Raw genomic sequence first — 15,842 nt, forward strand, 5'->3', positions numbered from 1 at the left:
TTACTGTGAAAAGCCCCTAGTCGCCACATTCCGGCGTCTGTTCGGGTACACAGAAGGAGAATTCAGAACGTTCAAATTAACTAACAGCACGTCTTTTGGGACTTGTGGGAGGAAACCGGAGCACCCGGAGGAAACCCACGCACACACGGAGAGAACGTGCAGACTCCGTATAGACAGTGACCCAAATCGGGAATCTAACCTGGGACCCTGGAGCTGTGAAACCGTAGTGCTAGCCACTGTGCTACCGTGCTGCCCTCAGAACTATTTGAGCTGTTTTGTTAGGCCAACAGCAATATCATCAATAAGTTATTAGTGAAGACCTAATGTTGCAAGTTTGATTTGCTTTGATTTTGTGACCAATTATATCTGATTTTTCTGCATAAAACCTCATCACATGATTATTAATTCATAACGAAATGAAACAGTAAATCTTTTCAATTACACTCAGCATAAGATTTGTGCTAACAATACGAAATAAGCTGGATTTTCAAGACAAACTCACTCAGGAGTGCACTTTCTATATTTATCATTCTCATCTTTGCCACAGTGTCCAAACTCATTTCCTTGGTTATTTGTAATTTTATAACAAATGATTTCAGCGGACACTGAACCTATCAGAGAGGAAAGGAGAGCATTACAAAGATTCCACAGATTCATAAGTCTTGAAGTGTCAGGTGTGTTTCGCCGCCACCCTGGCCCTTGTCAGAATGGAATGGAGTTTGCGAGAATGTGGGTTACAGAAAACCTGAAATGGAAAGAACTGATGATGAGAACAGCAACAACAATCGACAGTTTGATTGTACATCGACCCAGGTGCTTCACAGACAACCGACACATTAGAAAATAAAAGACCCTGAGCCATTCAGGGATTGTGACGGTAAAAACTTGGTCCGTAAGGTCTGATTTGAAGAATGGTTTTGAGAAGGAAGGTGAGATAGAACAAAAAGAACAAAAAAAATACAGTACGAAGTCTTACAACACCAGGTTAAAGTCCAACAGGTTTGTTTCAAACACCAGCTTTCGGAGCGCAGCACCTTCCTCAGGTGATTGGCGAGGTATGTTCCAGAAACATTTATATAGACAAATTCAAAGATGCCAGACAATGCTTAGAATGCGAGCATTTGCAGGTAAATGAATCTTTACAGAGCCAGGGAGATGGATAATCACAGGTTAAAGATCTGTGAATTGACTCAAGCCAGGACAGTTGGTAGGATTTTGCAAGTCCAGGCCAGCTGGTGGGGGGGTGAATGTAATGCAACATGAATCCCAGGTCCCGGTTCAGGCCACACTCATGCGTGCGGAACTTGGCTATAAGTTTTTGCTCGGCGATTCTGCGTTGTCGCGCGTCCTGAAGGCCGCCTTGGAGAACGCTTATCCGGAGATCAGCAGCTGAACGCCCTTGACTGCTGAAGTGTTCCCCGACTGGAAGGGAACATTCCTGCCTGGTGATTGTCGCTTGATGTCCGTGCATCTGTTGTCGCAGTGTCTGCATGGTCTCGCCAATGTACCACGCTTCGGGACATCCTTTCCTGCAGCGTTTGAGGGAGACAACATTAGCCGAGTCGCACGAGTATGTGCCACGTACCTGGTGGGTGGTGTTTCCACGTGTAATGGTGGTATCCATGTCGATGATCTGGCATGTCTTGCAGAGATTGCCCTGGCAGGGTTGTGTGGTGTCGTGGTCGCTGTTCTGAAGGCTGGGTAGTTTGCTGCAAACAATGGTTTGTTTGAGGTTGCGCGGTTGTTTGAAGGCCAGTAGTGGGGGTGTGGGGATGACCTTGGCAAGATGTTCATCTTCATTGATGATGTGTTGAAGGCTGCGAAGAAGATGTCATAGTTTCTCCGCTCCGGGGAAGTACTGGACGATGAAGGGTACTCTGTCGGTTGTGTCCCATGTTTGTCTTCTGAGGAGGTTGATGCCATTTTTTGTGTTGGAACTGTCGATCGATGAGTTGAGCGCCATATCCTGTCGTACAAGGGCATCTTTCAGCATCTGTAGGTGTCTGTTACGCTCCTCCTCGTCTGAGCAGATCCTGTGTATACGGAGGGCTTGTCCATAGGGGATGGCTTCTTTAATGTGTTTAGGGCGGAAACTGGAGAAGTGGAGCATTGTGAGGTTATCTGTGGGCTTGCGGTAAAGTGAAGTGCTGAGGTGACCGTCATTGATGGAGATGAGTGTGTCCAAGAATGCAACTGATTTTGGAGAGTAGTCCATGGTGAGTCTGATGGTGGGGTGGAACTTATTGATGTCTTCGTGTAGTCATTTCAGTGATTCTTCACCATGGCTCCAAATGTCTTGCATCTTTGACTTTATATATATGTTTCTGGAACATACCTCTTCATTCACCTGAGGAAGGAGCAGTGCTCGGAAAGTTGTGTTTGAAACAAACCTGTTGGACTTTAAAACCTGGTGTTGTCAGACTTCTTACTGTGCTCACTCCAGTCCAACGCCGGCATCTCCACATCAAAGAAAGGTACAGCACAGGAACAGACCCTTTGGCCCTCCAAGCCTGCGCCGACCATGCTGCCCATCGAACCTAAAATCTTCTACACTTCCGGGGTCCATATCCCTCTATTCCCATCCTATTCATGTATTTGTCAAGATGCCCCTTAAATGTCACTATCATCCCTGCTTCCACCACCTCCTCCAGCAGCGAGTTCCAGGCACCCACTACCCTGTGTGTAAAAAAACCTGCCTCGTACATCTCCTCTAAACCTTGCCCCTCGCACTTTAAACCTATGCCCCCTAGTCATTGACCCCTCATTTGGAAGAAGCCTCTGACTATCCACTCTGTCTGTGCCCCTCATAATTTTGTAGACCACTATCAGGTTGCCACTCAACCTCCTTCGTTCCAGTGAGAACAAACCGAGTTCATTCAACCGCTTCTCATAGCTAATGCCCTCCACACCAGGCAACATCCTGGTAAATCTCTTCTGCACCCTCTCCAAAGCCTCTACATCCTTCTGGTAGTGTGGCAACCAGGATTGAACACTGTAATCCAAGTGTGGCCTAACTAAGGTTCTATACAGCTGCAACATGACTTGCCAATTCTTATACTCAATGCCCCGGCCAATGAAGGCAAGCATGCCGTATGCCTTCTTGACTACCTTCTCCATCTGTGTTGCCCCTTTCAGTGATCTGTGGACCTGTACACCTAGATCTCTCTGACTGTCAATACTCTTGAGAATTCTACCATTCACTGTATATTCCCTACCTGCATTAAACCTTCCAAAATGCATTACCTCACATTTGTCCAGATTAAACTCCATCTGCCATCTCGCCGCCCAAGTCTCCAAATGATCTAAATCCTGCTGTATCCTCTGACAGTCCTCATCGCTATCCGCAATTCAACCAATCTTTGTGTCGTCTGCAAACTTACTAATCAGACCAGTTGCATTTTCCTCCAAATCATTGATATATACTACAAACAGCAAAGGTCCCAGCACTGATCCATGAGAAACACCACTAGTCACAGCCCTCCAATTAGAAAAGCACCCTTCCATTGCTACTCTCTGCCTTCTATGACCCAGCCAGTTCTGTAACCACCTTGCCAGCTCACCGCTGATCCCGTGTGACTTCACCTTTTGTACCAGTCTGCCTTGAGGGACCTTGTCAAAGGCCTTACTGAAGTCCATATAGACAACATCCACTGCCCTACCTGCATCAATCATCTTTGTGACCGCCTCGAAAAATTCTCTCCAGTAATTTCCCTACCACTGACGTAAGGCTCACCAGCCTGTAGTTCCCTAGATTCTCGTTGCTACCCTTCTTAAACAAAGGAACAACATTGGCTATTCTCCAGTCCTCCAGGACATCACCTGAAGACAGTGAGGATCCAAAGATTTTTGTCAAGACCTCAGCAATTTCCTCTCTAGCCTCCTTCAGTATTCTGGGGTAGACCCCATCCGGCCCTGGGGACTTATCCACCGCAATATTTTTCAATACGCCCAACACCTCGTCTTTTTGGATCTCAATGCGACCCAGGCTATCTACACACCCTTCTCCAGACTCAACATCCACCAATTCCTTTTTTTTTAGAATTAGAATTAGAATTAGAACAGTACAGCACAGAACAGGCCCATCGGCCCTCGATGTTGTGCCGAGCAATGATCACCCTACTCAAGCCCACCCTATACCAGTAACCCAACAACCCCCATTAACCTTATTTTTTTTTTTAGGACACTAAGGGCAATTTAGCCTGGCCAATCCACCTAACCCGCACATCTTTGGACTGTGGGAGGAAACCGGAGCACCCGGAGGAAACCCACGCACACACGGGGAGGACATGCAGACTCCGCACAGACAGTGACCCAGCCGGGAATCGAACCTGGGACCCTGGAGCTATGAAGCATTTATACTAACCACCATGCTACAGTGCTGCCCCTAATTATATTGGTATCAACGTGGTGTCTCTTCTTAATTCATACTGTAAACCAAACTTGGTCATCTACAGTTACAAAGAACCCAGAACCAACACCCAAAATAATGTTGTGACACTCTGGACTACAGCATCGTCAATTCGAGCTCCCCCCCCGACACCCGCCCTTTGACCCAGAATCACAACATAATTGAATTCACAGAAAAATACCCAAAGTCTTTAGCACTTTGTCACTAGGTTTGTAAATATAAATAATTACCTTTCATTTATAACAAGAACTATTATTAAGTGTGCAGCATATACAACTGGTTAACTATTAATTCATTCCTAATCCCCCACTTTAACTTGCCCCTTCCCCACCCTCTGCTCACACAAGACAGAAAAACACATAGGGGAGAATACAGAGATAAAAATAACAATGGAACTGATAAAACTCACAGCCTTAATTGGAAACGAAAAAGAGAAAAGAGAGTGTTAAGAAAGTGTTTTAGCTGTTTAGAGGAGCAACTGGAAGGACTGGTCTTACAGTTCCAAGTCAGGATGATGCGTGTCTCGGAAGGGACTTACAGGTGGCAGTTTCCACATATATAACTGCTTCCCTTCTCCTTCTAGATCGTAGAGATCGGGGTTCTGAAGGGATTGTTGAAGGCGCTTTGGCGGGTTGTTGCTGTCACCTTGTACATGGTACACACTGCTGTCAATGTGTGTCGATGGTGTGGAGAGAATGTTTATTGTGATGATGGAAGTGATGCCAAGAAGCTTTCTGTTCCAGAATGACACCAGCTTGTATCATTGGAGCTTCCCTCATCCCAATATATTCTATATGATTACCTCTGAGGAAAGGATGTGCTTTTACTTCTGAATGTGAACAAGTTAATTTGTTTGGAAGATGATTCTTGGAAACAAAGGGAAGAGTTACTTATAGATTGTGTGCAGGGGAGGGGGCAGGAATTTGATTCAAAACTGATGAAATGGTGACGTTTGTAAAGGAAGAAGCAATTGGCACAATGACTATTCTCTATGTATAGGACAAAGAAAGGAAGCAGGGAACCAGAGTAGCTCAGAGCCTGTGAGGGCGATGCAGAGATTTCAAATCATATTGTGCTCTGGTCTGGGCACCATCCTCGCAGAACGAGGTGAGCACTTTGGGAAGGATGCAGATAAGGCGGAAGAGGATTTTCATTGGTCCATTGATACAGGTCTTCTCTTGCGCAGATAGATTGAGAAGCTGGGGTTGCTCTCCTTACAGAGGTTTGATAGGAAATATGATGGAGGTCATCAAAATCCTGGGGTGATTTTCTGAAAGAAAGAGGATGGAGAGAAATTGTTCCCATTGCCAGGCAGATCGGAACTTAAAGGACACAAGTAAAAGCTGATTGGCAATCCGGTCAACCGTGAGATGAGAGGAAACTTACTTTACATAGTCTGTGGTCCGGGTCTCAAATGCACCTCATGTAGGTCAGATTCACTCAGCCGTAAACTGACTGAGCAACTGAGGAGAGGTGTTGGAGGGAAATGATGAGGAGATTGGTGCGTGCCATTAGTTGGGCTGATCTGGCAGGGAACAGAGACTTTCAGAGCTGTCCAAATGGACAACTGCAGCTTTAATTCTGTGAATTCTTGGACTGGATTGTCCCAGATAAAGAGAGCAGCCAGATCTCAGGGGAAGAAGCTTGAGAGGGCACTCTGAGGTTAGAAATGTAATTACTGAATGGTTCTGAAGGTTGAAGCCAATCACTGAAACGGTGTGAGATCTGGAGGTCGGACTCATGATGTTTGAAGGAACATGTTCATTGCTGTTCAACACAGATTGTCATTCTGACTTGTTATTCTATGAAATCAGAATTTTCCAGTCATGTGGGAGGGAATGTGCATCAAAGTAATTCTTAGAGCTTCGTACAATCCCTCAACAGGGAATTAACACAGCTGCTGTAATGTAGTTTATCAAATATTGAGATAAACAGTTTGAACAATTTTGCAATCTCTAATCCGTGTGCAAATCCAGGAGGGTATAAATTAATGCAGGGGGAATGTATAACTGCCAGATATAATTCAGAGACATCTGCAAACGGGACAAATTCACTTCACACAGAAAATGCATCGACCAATTCAATGGGTCAGGAAAATATTCTATATGATCCTTGCCGTTCTTGGTGTTCCTGGTAAGCATCTGAAGCCAATGTGGTTGCGTTAATCTCGGTATGATTTGGTTTCTGCTGTTACACTATGAAAGATAACGTTACATTTGATTGATTGGTCACAGTTGTTCAGACACCTATTCAATAATATAATGATGTTAATATTACATTTCCTGAGATTTGGTGAATTATCTACTTTGTTGTTCCAACTGTTTGTGAAGCACTCAGTAATATAAAGGTGTTGCATTGATTACCTGTCCTGTTGAGTAAAAAGCTTAAAGCAAGAAACCCTCTGAGAGGAAGGTTTTAAATTCAGAGAATTTACAGTGCAGAAGGAGGCCATTCGGCCCATCGAGTCTGCACCGGCTCTTGGAAAGAGCACCCTACCCAAGGTCAACACCTCCCCCATCCCCATAACCAAGTAACCCCACCCAACACTAAGGGCAATTTTGTACACTAAGGGCAATTTTGGACACTAAGGGCAATTTAGCATGGCCAATCCACCTAACCTGCACATCTTTGGACTGTGGGAGGAAACCAGAGCACCCAGAGGAAACCCACACTGATGCAAAGTATTAATTTAGTACGTTGCCCATTTCCTCTGGTTCCACACACAGATTCCCTCCCTTGTCCTTCAGTGGGCCAACCCTTTCCCTGGCTACCCTCTTCTTTTTATGTGCATAATAAGCCTTAGGATTTTCCTGAACCCTATTTGCCAATGACTTTTCGTGACCCCTTTTAGCCTTCATGACTCGTTGCTTAAGTTCCTTCCTACTTTCCTGATATTCCACACAGGCTGTGTCTGTTCCCAGCCTTCTAACCCTGACAAACGTCTCATTTTTCTTTTTGACGAGGCCTACAATACGTCTCGTTTTCCAAGGATCGCAAAATTTGACATATCTGTCCTTCTTCCGCACAGGAACATGCTGGTCCTGAATTCCTTTCAACTGACATTTGAAAGCCTCCCACATGCCAGATGTTGATTTACTCTCAAACATCCACCCCCAATCTATGTTCTTCAGTTCCTGCCTGAAATTGTTATAATTAGCCTTCCCCAATTTAGCACATTCACCCTAGGACCACTCTTATCCTTGTCCACCAGCACTTTAAAACTTACTGAATTGTGGTCACTGTTCCCGAAATACTCCCCGACTGAAACTTCTACCACCTGGCCGGGCTCATTCCCCAATACCAGGTCCAGTACAGCCCCTTCCCTAGTTGGACTGTCTACATATTGTTTTAAGAAGCCCTCCTGGATGCTCCTTACAAACTCTGCCCCGTCTAAGCCCCTAGCACTAAGTGAGTCCCAGTCAATATTGGGGAAGTTGAAGTCTCCCAGCACAACAACCATGTTGCTTTTACTCCTTTCCAAAATCTGTCTACCTATCTGCTCCTCTATCTCCCGCTGGCTGTTGGGAGGCCTGTAGTAAACCCCCAACATTGTGACTTCACCCTTCTTATTCCTGATCTCGACCCATATAGCCTCGCTGCCCTCTGAGGTGTCCTCCCGCAGTACAGCTGTGATATTCTCCCTGACCAGCAGCGCAACTCCACCACCCCTTTTACATCCTCCTCTATTCCGCCTGAAACATCTAGGGCGAAATTCTCCGCACCCGCGGAAAGTCGGCAAACGGTCGTAAAAATCGGGACCGTTTTACGACGGTCGCGAAGGCTTCATTTCCCGACCGATTCACTTCCTGGAAATGGGCTAGCAGCGCGGCCGCGTCAATTACGTGCGTGATGACGACGGAACGCGACGACGACACGAACCCGCCCATGTGACGCCGCCCGACGCCGTAAAAAGGCGCGGGCGACCACAGAATCTGTCGGGCAGGATGTCGGAGCCTAGGCGAGCTGCACCTCGCTTTATAGATGCAGACGTCGAGGCGCTGCTCGATGCCGTGGAGCAGAGGAGGGGCATCATCCGCCCGCGGAGAGGGCATCGCCAACCTGCCAGCATGGTACGCCAGGCCTGGCGTGACGTGGCTGCTGCCGTCAGTGCTGTGGGGCAGACCCCTCGCTCAGCAGAGCAGTGCCGAAAGAAGCTACACGACCTCACCAGGTCTGCCAGGGTAAGTGCCATGAGGGTGCCCCCTAGTCACAACCATCCCTCCCCCTTAACTGCCCGGGGGGGGGGGGGGGGGGGGGGGGGGAGAGGTATTGGGGCAGAGTTATTTGAGGGTGGTTCACAAAGTTGTCACAGACCCAGCGCTCTGGCCCCGAGGAGAGATGCAATCATCTGATGACAACTTGCCCCCCCCCCCCAAACTGTGCCAGTATCAGAACGGACTGCTGATACCTACCGTTTTGTAATGATCTACCTATGTTTCCTCCCCCAACAGGCCAAGGCCGGTCATAACCACCGTGAGCGGCACAAGACTGGAGGGGGTTCGCCCAACATGCACCCCCTCAGCACCTTTGAACAGAGGGCACTGGACCTTGTTGGGGGGTCTGCCACCCGCGATATCGCGCAATGCGAGGTTGGCGGAACTGCAGCAAGTGAGACAACCCTCCCTGACAAACACCCCCCCCCCCCCCCCCCCCATCCTCTGTCCCTTCACACACCCTGCCCACTGGGATACCTCCCCATCCTCTGTCCCTTCACACACCCTCCCCACTGGGACACCTCCCCATCCTCTGTCCCTTCACACACCCTGCCCACTGGGACACCTCCCCATCCTCTGTCCCTTCACACACCCTGCCCACTGGGACACCTCCCCATCCTCTGTCCCTTCACACACCCTGCCCACTGGGACACCTCCCCATCCTCTGTCCCTTCACACACCCTGCCCACTGGGACACCTCCCCATCCTCTGTCCCTTCACACACCCTGCCCACTGGGACACCTCCCCCATCCTCTGTCCCTTCACACACCCTGCCCACTGGGATACCTCCCCCATCCTCTGTCCCTTCACACACCCTGCCCACTGGGACACCTCCCCCATCCTCTGTCCCTTCACACACCCTGCCCACTGGGACACCTCCCCCATCCTCTGTCCCTTCACACACCCTGCCCACTGGGACCGTCCAGCGGCCTGCCGAGCAAATCGAAATAACCCGTCTCATTCTCTTCCCTAGGACGTGATGCCGAACGACCAGGGCCGTCTGGCTGCAGACGGAGACAGGAATCTGCCGCCACCTCACCCGGGGCCTCACAACAGAGGGTGCCCGATCAGCGGGCAGCCCTATCTGCCCCAACCCAATCTGCGGACCAGGACGCACAGAGGGTTCGAAGTCCACCACCACCACCAGAAATGGCCAGGGACAACCCTCCTGTCGCTGAGCGGCCCCACACCCTGGACGAGGACCTAACCATTGAGAGCGTCGGGCTTGCGGCACTGCTTTCTCCCACCACATCCATCATCCCAGAGATACACACCCCGGCGGGCCTATTTAGTGATGAGTCTCCTGGGGCACAGTCTGGTTGGCACATCACAGATGAGCAGGTACAGCAGGTGGAGGTCGGAGCAACAGAGGGCCCGGACTCGCGGAGGCCAGACCAGGCCCAGGATGCAGCTGGCTCCCAGACGTTTTCGGAGTTCCTGGAGTTTCTCAACCCACCCGCACAGCCGATGCCTCAGGAAACCCAGGGAAACAATGACGGGATGAGGGCTGCCTTCCTGGCTCTGCAGACGCTGTTAGAGGAGTCGATCCGCGTCCAAGAGCAGGGAGTGGTGCCACTCATGGCAGAGACCCAGTCCGACACCGCACGGGTGGCATCCGCGGTGGAGGCAATGGGTCAGGTTATGCAAGACGTTGGGATTAATGTGCACGCGTCATCCTCGGCCCTGGACAGGGTTGCCCTCTCACAGGCAGCAATGTGCCAGAGCCAAACCGACATTGCTGGCGCCCTGCGGGCCATGGCCAAGTCTCAGCAGGTCATGGCCCAGTCGCAGCAGTCGGTCGCGGAGACCATCAACCGCCTGACACATGTGCTGGATGGCGTCGTGCACACTCAGGTTGAGATCGCACAGTCCCTGGCGGGAATGTCTAACTCCCTGGACTCCGTCTCTGCAAACCTTCGGATCCTGGTGGATACCGTTGCAGGCCTCCAGGACTGGCAGCGCCAGGTGTCGGTGGTGCGACGGGGAACCTCCCCGCTCGCACCTCTGTCCCAAAGTGAGGCCCGTGGGCCACCGGGCTCCCCGAGGGAGGAGGAGGTTTCGGGGCCCGTCCCATTAACTCCATCACGGGACGTCCCGGAATTCTCGGCCTCCCCCCGTCCCATCCCTGGTGCATCGGGTGGGCAGCAGGCAGAGCAGGGTGGCACAATGTCACCCGAGACGCCCGCAGAGCAGCCTGGCCCATCAAGGCCGGGTCGCCCCAGGAAACGCATAGCCAAGGAGAAACGAGTCGAGGGGGGCGATTCGCAGCAATCCTCCTCCACTCCTGCTGCATCATCTGGGGATTCACTTAGACGTAGTGGTAGGGCCCGTAAGGCAACTAAGATAGACACTGAGTAAGTTGGCACGGGTGAAGGGCACAGTTTAGTTGTAGGGGCTAGGGCACCTGTAAATAATTGTTAATATTAAACGCACTGTTCCACCTTACTTGTAATACCGTGTGATTGTTCCACAGCCACAGGAATCGTGATGGTGACCGAGTGTCGCTGGGGGTGACGGGTGGTGAAACCTCGGTGCCGGGTGTGCAGTCCCTGCCCCTACCCCCCTCCCACAGCTAGCCCACGCGGGCACGTGATGGAGTGTCAGTGACGAACTTAGCGGCCACCAAGGTGGATGGTTCAGCTATTGCCATGGGTCAGACTCTCTCTAACGATTCTGAGCTCACAGCTCTTCGCAGAGCGGGCTGTCATCATTCCACATGGCACTGATCACACCCACTGACACAGCCATCAATGTTGTGCCATTCCGTCTGGACCCAGTGATAAGCGTCATGTCGAAGTGGAGCAGTCTACACTGAGGGGGGGGGGGTTGTGGTGGTGGCAGTTGTGTGGTGACCCTCTGCATGACTAGCGATGCAGGTGGTGGTTTGGTGTTCATCGGGGACGTCACATGCGATGCGTGAACCGTGCTGCCACCATGGCGTCGCGTGCCCGCCGTCCTCGCCGGGTCCGTCGTGCCGCCTCCTGGACATCACCAGCACCTGGGTCGTGTCTGCGTGCTGCGCCCGCCACTCCGCCAGCGTCCTCCTCCTCCTCCTCCTCCTCCTCCTTCTCCTCCTCCTCCTCCTCCTCCTCTGTGCTGGCACCACTGCCACTAGCTTCTCCCTCCGCCTCCTGCAACAGGTCATCTCCCCTCTGCATCGCGATGTTGTGCAGCGCACAGCAGACCACTACAATGCGAGCGACCCTGTCGGCCTGGTACTGCAGGGCCCCTCCGGAGCGGTCCAGGCACCTGAATCTCATCTTCAGGAGGCCAAGGCAGCGCTCCACCACACCCCTGGTTGCTGCATGGGCCTCGTTGTATCGTGTTTCCGCATTGGTCTGAGGCCTCCGTATCGGCGTCATCAGCCAAGACCTCAGCGGATAACCATCCAACGGCCAGTAAACTATGGCCTCCTCACGGGTGCGTCAGTGGCCTGTGTCCGGAAGCCACAGGGGAACCAGCGGCCGTGTCCTCGTCACCTGCACACCATGGCATGGTGGCAGACATTTTGTTACGGGGTTGGACGGCTCACTCTCTACCTAACCCCCCCCTCCGTCGCCCCCCACTGCCCCCTCCGTCTCCCCCACTGCCCCCTCCGTCTCCCCCACTGCCACCTCCGTCTCCCCCACTGCCACCTCCGTCTCCCCCACTGCCTCCCCCGTCTCCCCCACTGCCACCCCCGTCTCTCCCACTGCCCCCTCCGTCTCCCCCACTGCCCCCTCCGTCTCCCCCACTGCCCCCTCCGTCTCCCCCACTGCCACCCTCCGTCTCCCCCACTGCCCCCTCCGTCTCCCCCACTGCCCCCTCCGTCTCCCCCACTGCCCCCTCCGTCTCCCCCACTGCCACCTCCGTCTCCCCCACTGCCTCCCCGTCTCCCCCACTGCCACCTCCGTCTCCCCCACTGCCCCCTCCGTCTCCCCCACTGCCCCCTCCGTCTCCCCCACTGCCACCTCCGTCTCCCCCACTGCCCCCTCCGTCTCCCCCACTGCCACCTCCGTCTCCCCCACTGCCCCCTCCGTCTCCCCCACTGCCACCTCCGTCTCCCCCACTGCCTCCCCCGTCTCCCCCCCACTGCCCCCTCCGTCTCCCCCACTGCCCCCTCCGTCTCCCCCACTGCCACCTCCGTCTCCCCCACTGCCCCCTCCGTCTCCCCCACTGCCACCTCCGTCTCCCCCACTGCCCCCTCCGTCTCCCCCACTGCCACCTCCGTCTCCCCCACTGCCTCCCCCGTCTCCCCCACTGCCCCCTCCGTCTCCCCCACTGCCCCCTCCGTCTCCCCCACTGCCTCCCCCGTCTCCCCCCCACTGCCCCCGCTCTGGACCCCCTCCCGTTCCCAGGGATGCCTTCCCCGTTGTGGCCAGACTCGAGCGGTGCGCTGAACGGTGCGCTGAGCGGTGCGCAGAGTGGTGCCCTGACCTCCTCCAAGCAGTCGTCAGCCAGGCCGACTGGTTGACGAATTTAAAAAGCAGGTGTGTTTCACGACGTCCAAACAGGGCGCCATGACGTCGGGACTTCGGCCCATCCGGGCCGGTGAATAGCGGGGGGGCTCTCAGTGGCGATTCTGGTCGTGTCAGGGGCGGGAAGGAGGCGTTTGTCGGGAAACGCGTCTCCGACAATTTGCGGGGTTCGGAGAATAGCGGGAGGGCGTCGGAACAGCGTCGCCGTAAAAATTTCCGACGCCCGCTATTCTCCGAACCGTCGTGAGTCCGGAGAATCTCGCCCCTAAATCCTGGAACGTTTAGCTGCCAATCCTGTCCTTCCCTCAACCAGGTATCTGTAATGGCAACAACATCAAGTACTAATCCAAGCTCTAAGTTCATCTGCCTTACCTGTTATACTTCTTGCATTCAAACATATGCACTTCAGGCCACCAGTCCCGCTGTTTTCAGCAACATCTCCCTGTCTGCTCTGCCTCAGAGCCATACTGGACCTATTCCCTAGTTCTCCCACCCCCCTGCCACATTAGTTTAAACCCTCCCATGTGACACTTGCAAACCTCGCGGCCAGGATATTTACGCCTCTCCAGTTTAGATGCAATCTGTCCTTCTTTTCAACCTGCCTCGGAAGAGCTCCCAGTGGTCCAGATAACTGAAACCCTCCCTCCTATACCAGCTGTTTTTGTCCTATTATATATTTTTCTTTTCATGTATGGAATGATTTGTTTGAACTGCACACAGAACAATACTTTTCACTTTGCATGTCACAATAAACAAATCCAATCCAATCCAATGTCATTCATAGAATCCACAGTGCAGAAGGAGGCCATTCGGCCCATCGAGTCTGCACTGATCCTCTGAAAGAACATCTGAACCTCGGCCCACTCGCCTGTCATATTCCCATAACCCCACCTAAACTTTGGACCTGAGGGGCAATTTATCAAGGCCAATCCAATTAAGCTGCACATCTTTGGACTGTGGGAGGAAACCCAAGCAGATACAGGGAGAACGTGCAAACTCACACAGGCAACCACATTAGGCTGGAACTGAACCCAGGTCCCTGATGCTCTGAGGCAGCAGTGCTAACCACTGTGCCACTGTGTCTGAAAGGAATAAAAAAAAATACACACATTTGATAAAGCTCAACTGTATGTGAGTGTAACTGTGTTGTAACAGGTTGGAACATTCTGGAAGCCTGTACTCACTGGGACCCCAAATATCCTTGCACTGGTCATCCGCTGACTGACAGATTCCATTGCCGCAGAATAAATTTCCTTTGCTGCATTTGTAGCCGTCTTTCAGATAGGTATTTTCGGGACAATCTGAAGAGGTGCCGGTACAGGTCTCCTGCAAGTCGCATTGTCCATTGATTGGCCTACAATGGGTTCCTGGTGGAAGCAACTGAAGACCAAAAGGAAACAATGAAATGTGCTGACATTTTAATTGGGGAGTTTTCCTGGCAACTGTAGGACTGAGTTGAAAATCAATGTATTCATTCCGAGATATTCAGACATATGGGACGAAATTGTCCGACCCCACGCAGGGTCGGAGAATCGGCCGGCGGAGGCGTTATTCCCGCTCCCGCCGGGTTTTTAATTTTCCGAGCGGCCAAAAACCGGCGTTGTGCAAATCCCGCCGGCAGCCTCTGAGAACAGCTGGCGCCGGCGGGATGTCATTTAACTTTTAATGTCAACAAATCTCCGGCCCGGATGGGCCGAAGTCCCGTCGACGCGGCCACGGGTCACGTCGGCGAAAATCACAGTAGGTTTCTAACGGCGTCAACCATTGATAATGGTTGACGCCGTTCAGTTACCTACATCGAGTGCGGGGGTAGCGGCGTTGCAGAGGGGTGGATGGGGGGGGGTGGATGGAGGGGGCAGTGGTGGATGGAGGGAGGGGGTGGATGGAGGGGTGGATGGAGGGGGGTGGATGGAGGGGGGTGGATGGAGGGAGAGGGTGGATGGAGGGGGGGTGGATGGAGGGGGGGTGGATGGAGGGGGGGTGAATGGAGGGGGGGTGGATGGAGGGAGGGGGTGGATGGAGGGGGGGGTGGATGGAGGGGGGTGGATGGAGGGAGGGGGTGGATGGAGGGGGGGTGGATGGAGGGGGGGTGGATGGAGGGGGGGTGGATGGAGGGGGGGGTGGATGGAGGGAGCGGGTGGATGGAGGGGGGGTGGATGGAGGGGGGGGTGGATGGAGGGAGGGGGTGGATGGAGGGGGGGTGGATGGAGGGAGGGGGTGGATGGAGGGGGGGGTGGATGGAGGGGTGGATGGAGGGAGGGGGTGGATGGAGGGGTGGATGGAGGGGTGGATGGAGGGGTGGATGGAGGGGTGGATGGAGGGGTGGATGGAGGGATGGATGGAGGGGTGGATGGAGGGGTGGATGGAGGGGTGGATGGAGGGGTGGATGGAGGGGTGGATGGAGGGGTGGAGGGAGGGGTGGATGGAGGGGGGGTGGATGGAGGGGGGGTGGATGGAGGGAGGGGGTGGATGGAGGGGTGGATGGAGGGGGGTGGATGGAGGGAGGGGGTGGATGGGGGGGGTGGATGGGGGGGTGGATGGAGGGGGTGGATGGGGGGGGGGTGATGGAGGGGGGGGTGGATGGAGGGAGGGTGGATGGAGGAGGGGGGTGGTGGATGGAGGGGGGTGGATGGAGGGGGGGGTGGATGGAGGGGGGGTGGATGGGGGGGGATGGAGGGGTGGATGGAGGGGAGGGGTGGATGGAGGGGTGGATGGAGGGAGGGGGGTGGATGGAGGGGTGGATGGAGGAGGGGTGGATGGAGG

At 53.3% G+C, this 15,842-nt stretch overlaps 1 protein-coding gene across 1 annotated transcript in view; it reads right to left on the reverse strand.

Moving 5' to 3' along the window:
- The window catches only part of LOC119963595 (disintegrin and metalloproteinase domain-containing protein 12-like), a 432,269-nt gene that overhangs the window by 145,370 nt on the left and 271,057 nt on the right, over window positions 1-15,842 (reverse strand). The window contains exons 13-14 of the mRNA XM_038792926.1: window positions 14,264-14,459; window positions 503-611 (exon numbers count right to left, since the gene is read on the reverse strand). Of these exons, the coding sequence (XP_038648854.1) occupies window positions 503-611; window positions 14,264-14,459 (305 nt within the window). The remainder of the gene's footprint in view (window positions 1-502; window positions 612-14,263; window positions 14,460-15,842) is intronic.

This window comes from Scyliorhinus canicula, chromosome 3 (assembly GCF_902713615.1).
Source record: "Scyliorhinus canicula chromosome 3, sScyCan1.1, whole genome shotgun sequence".
Lineage (NCBI taxonomy): Eukaryota > Metazoa > Chordata > Chondrichthyes > Carcharhiniformes > Scyliorhinidae > Scyliorhinus > Scyliorhinus canicula.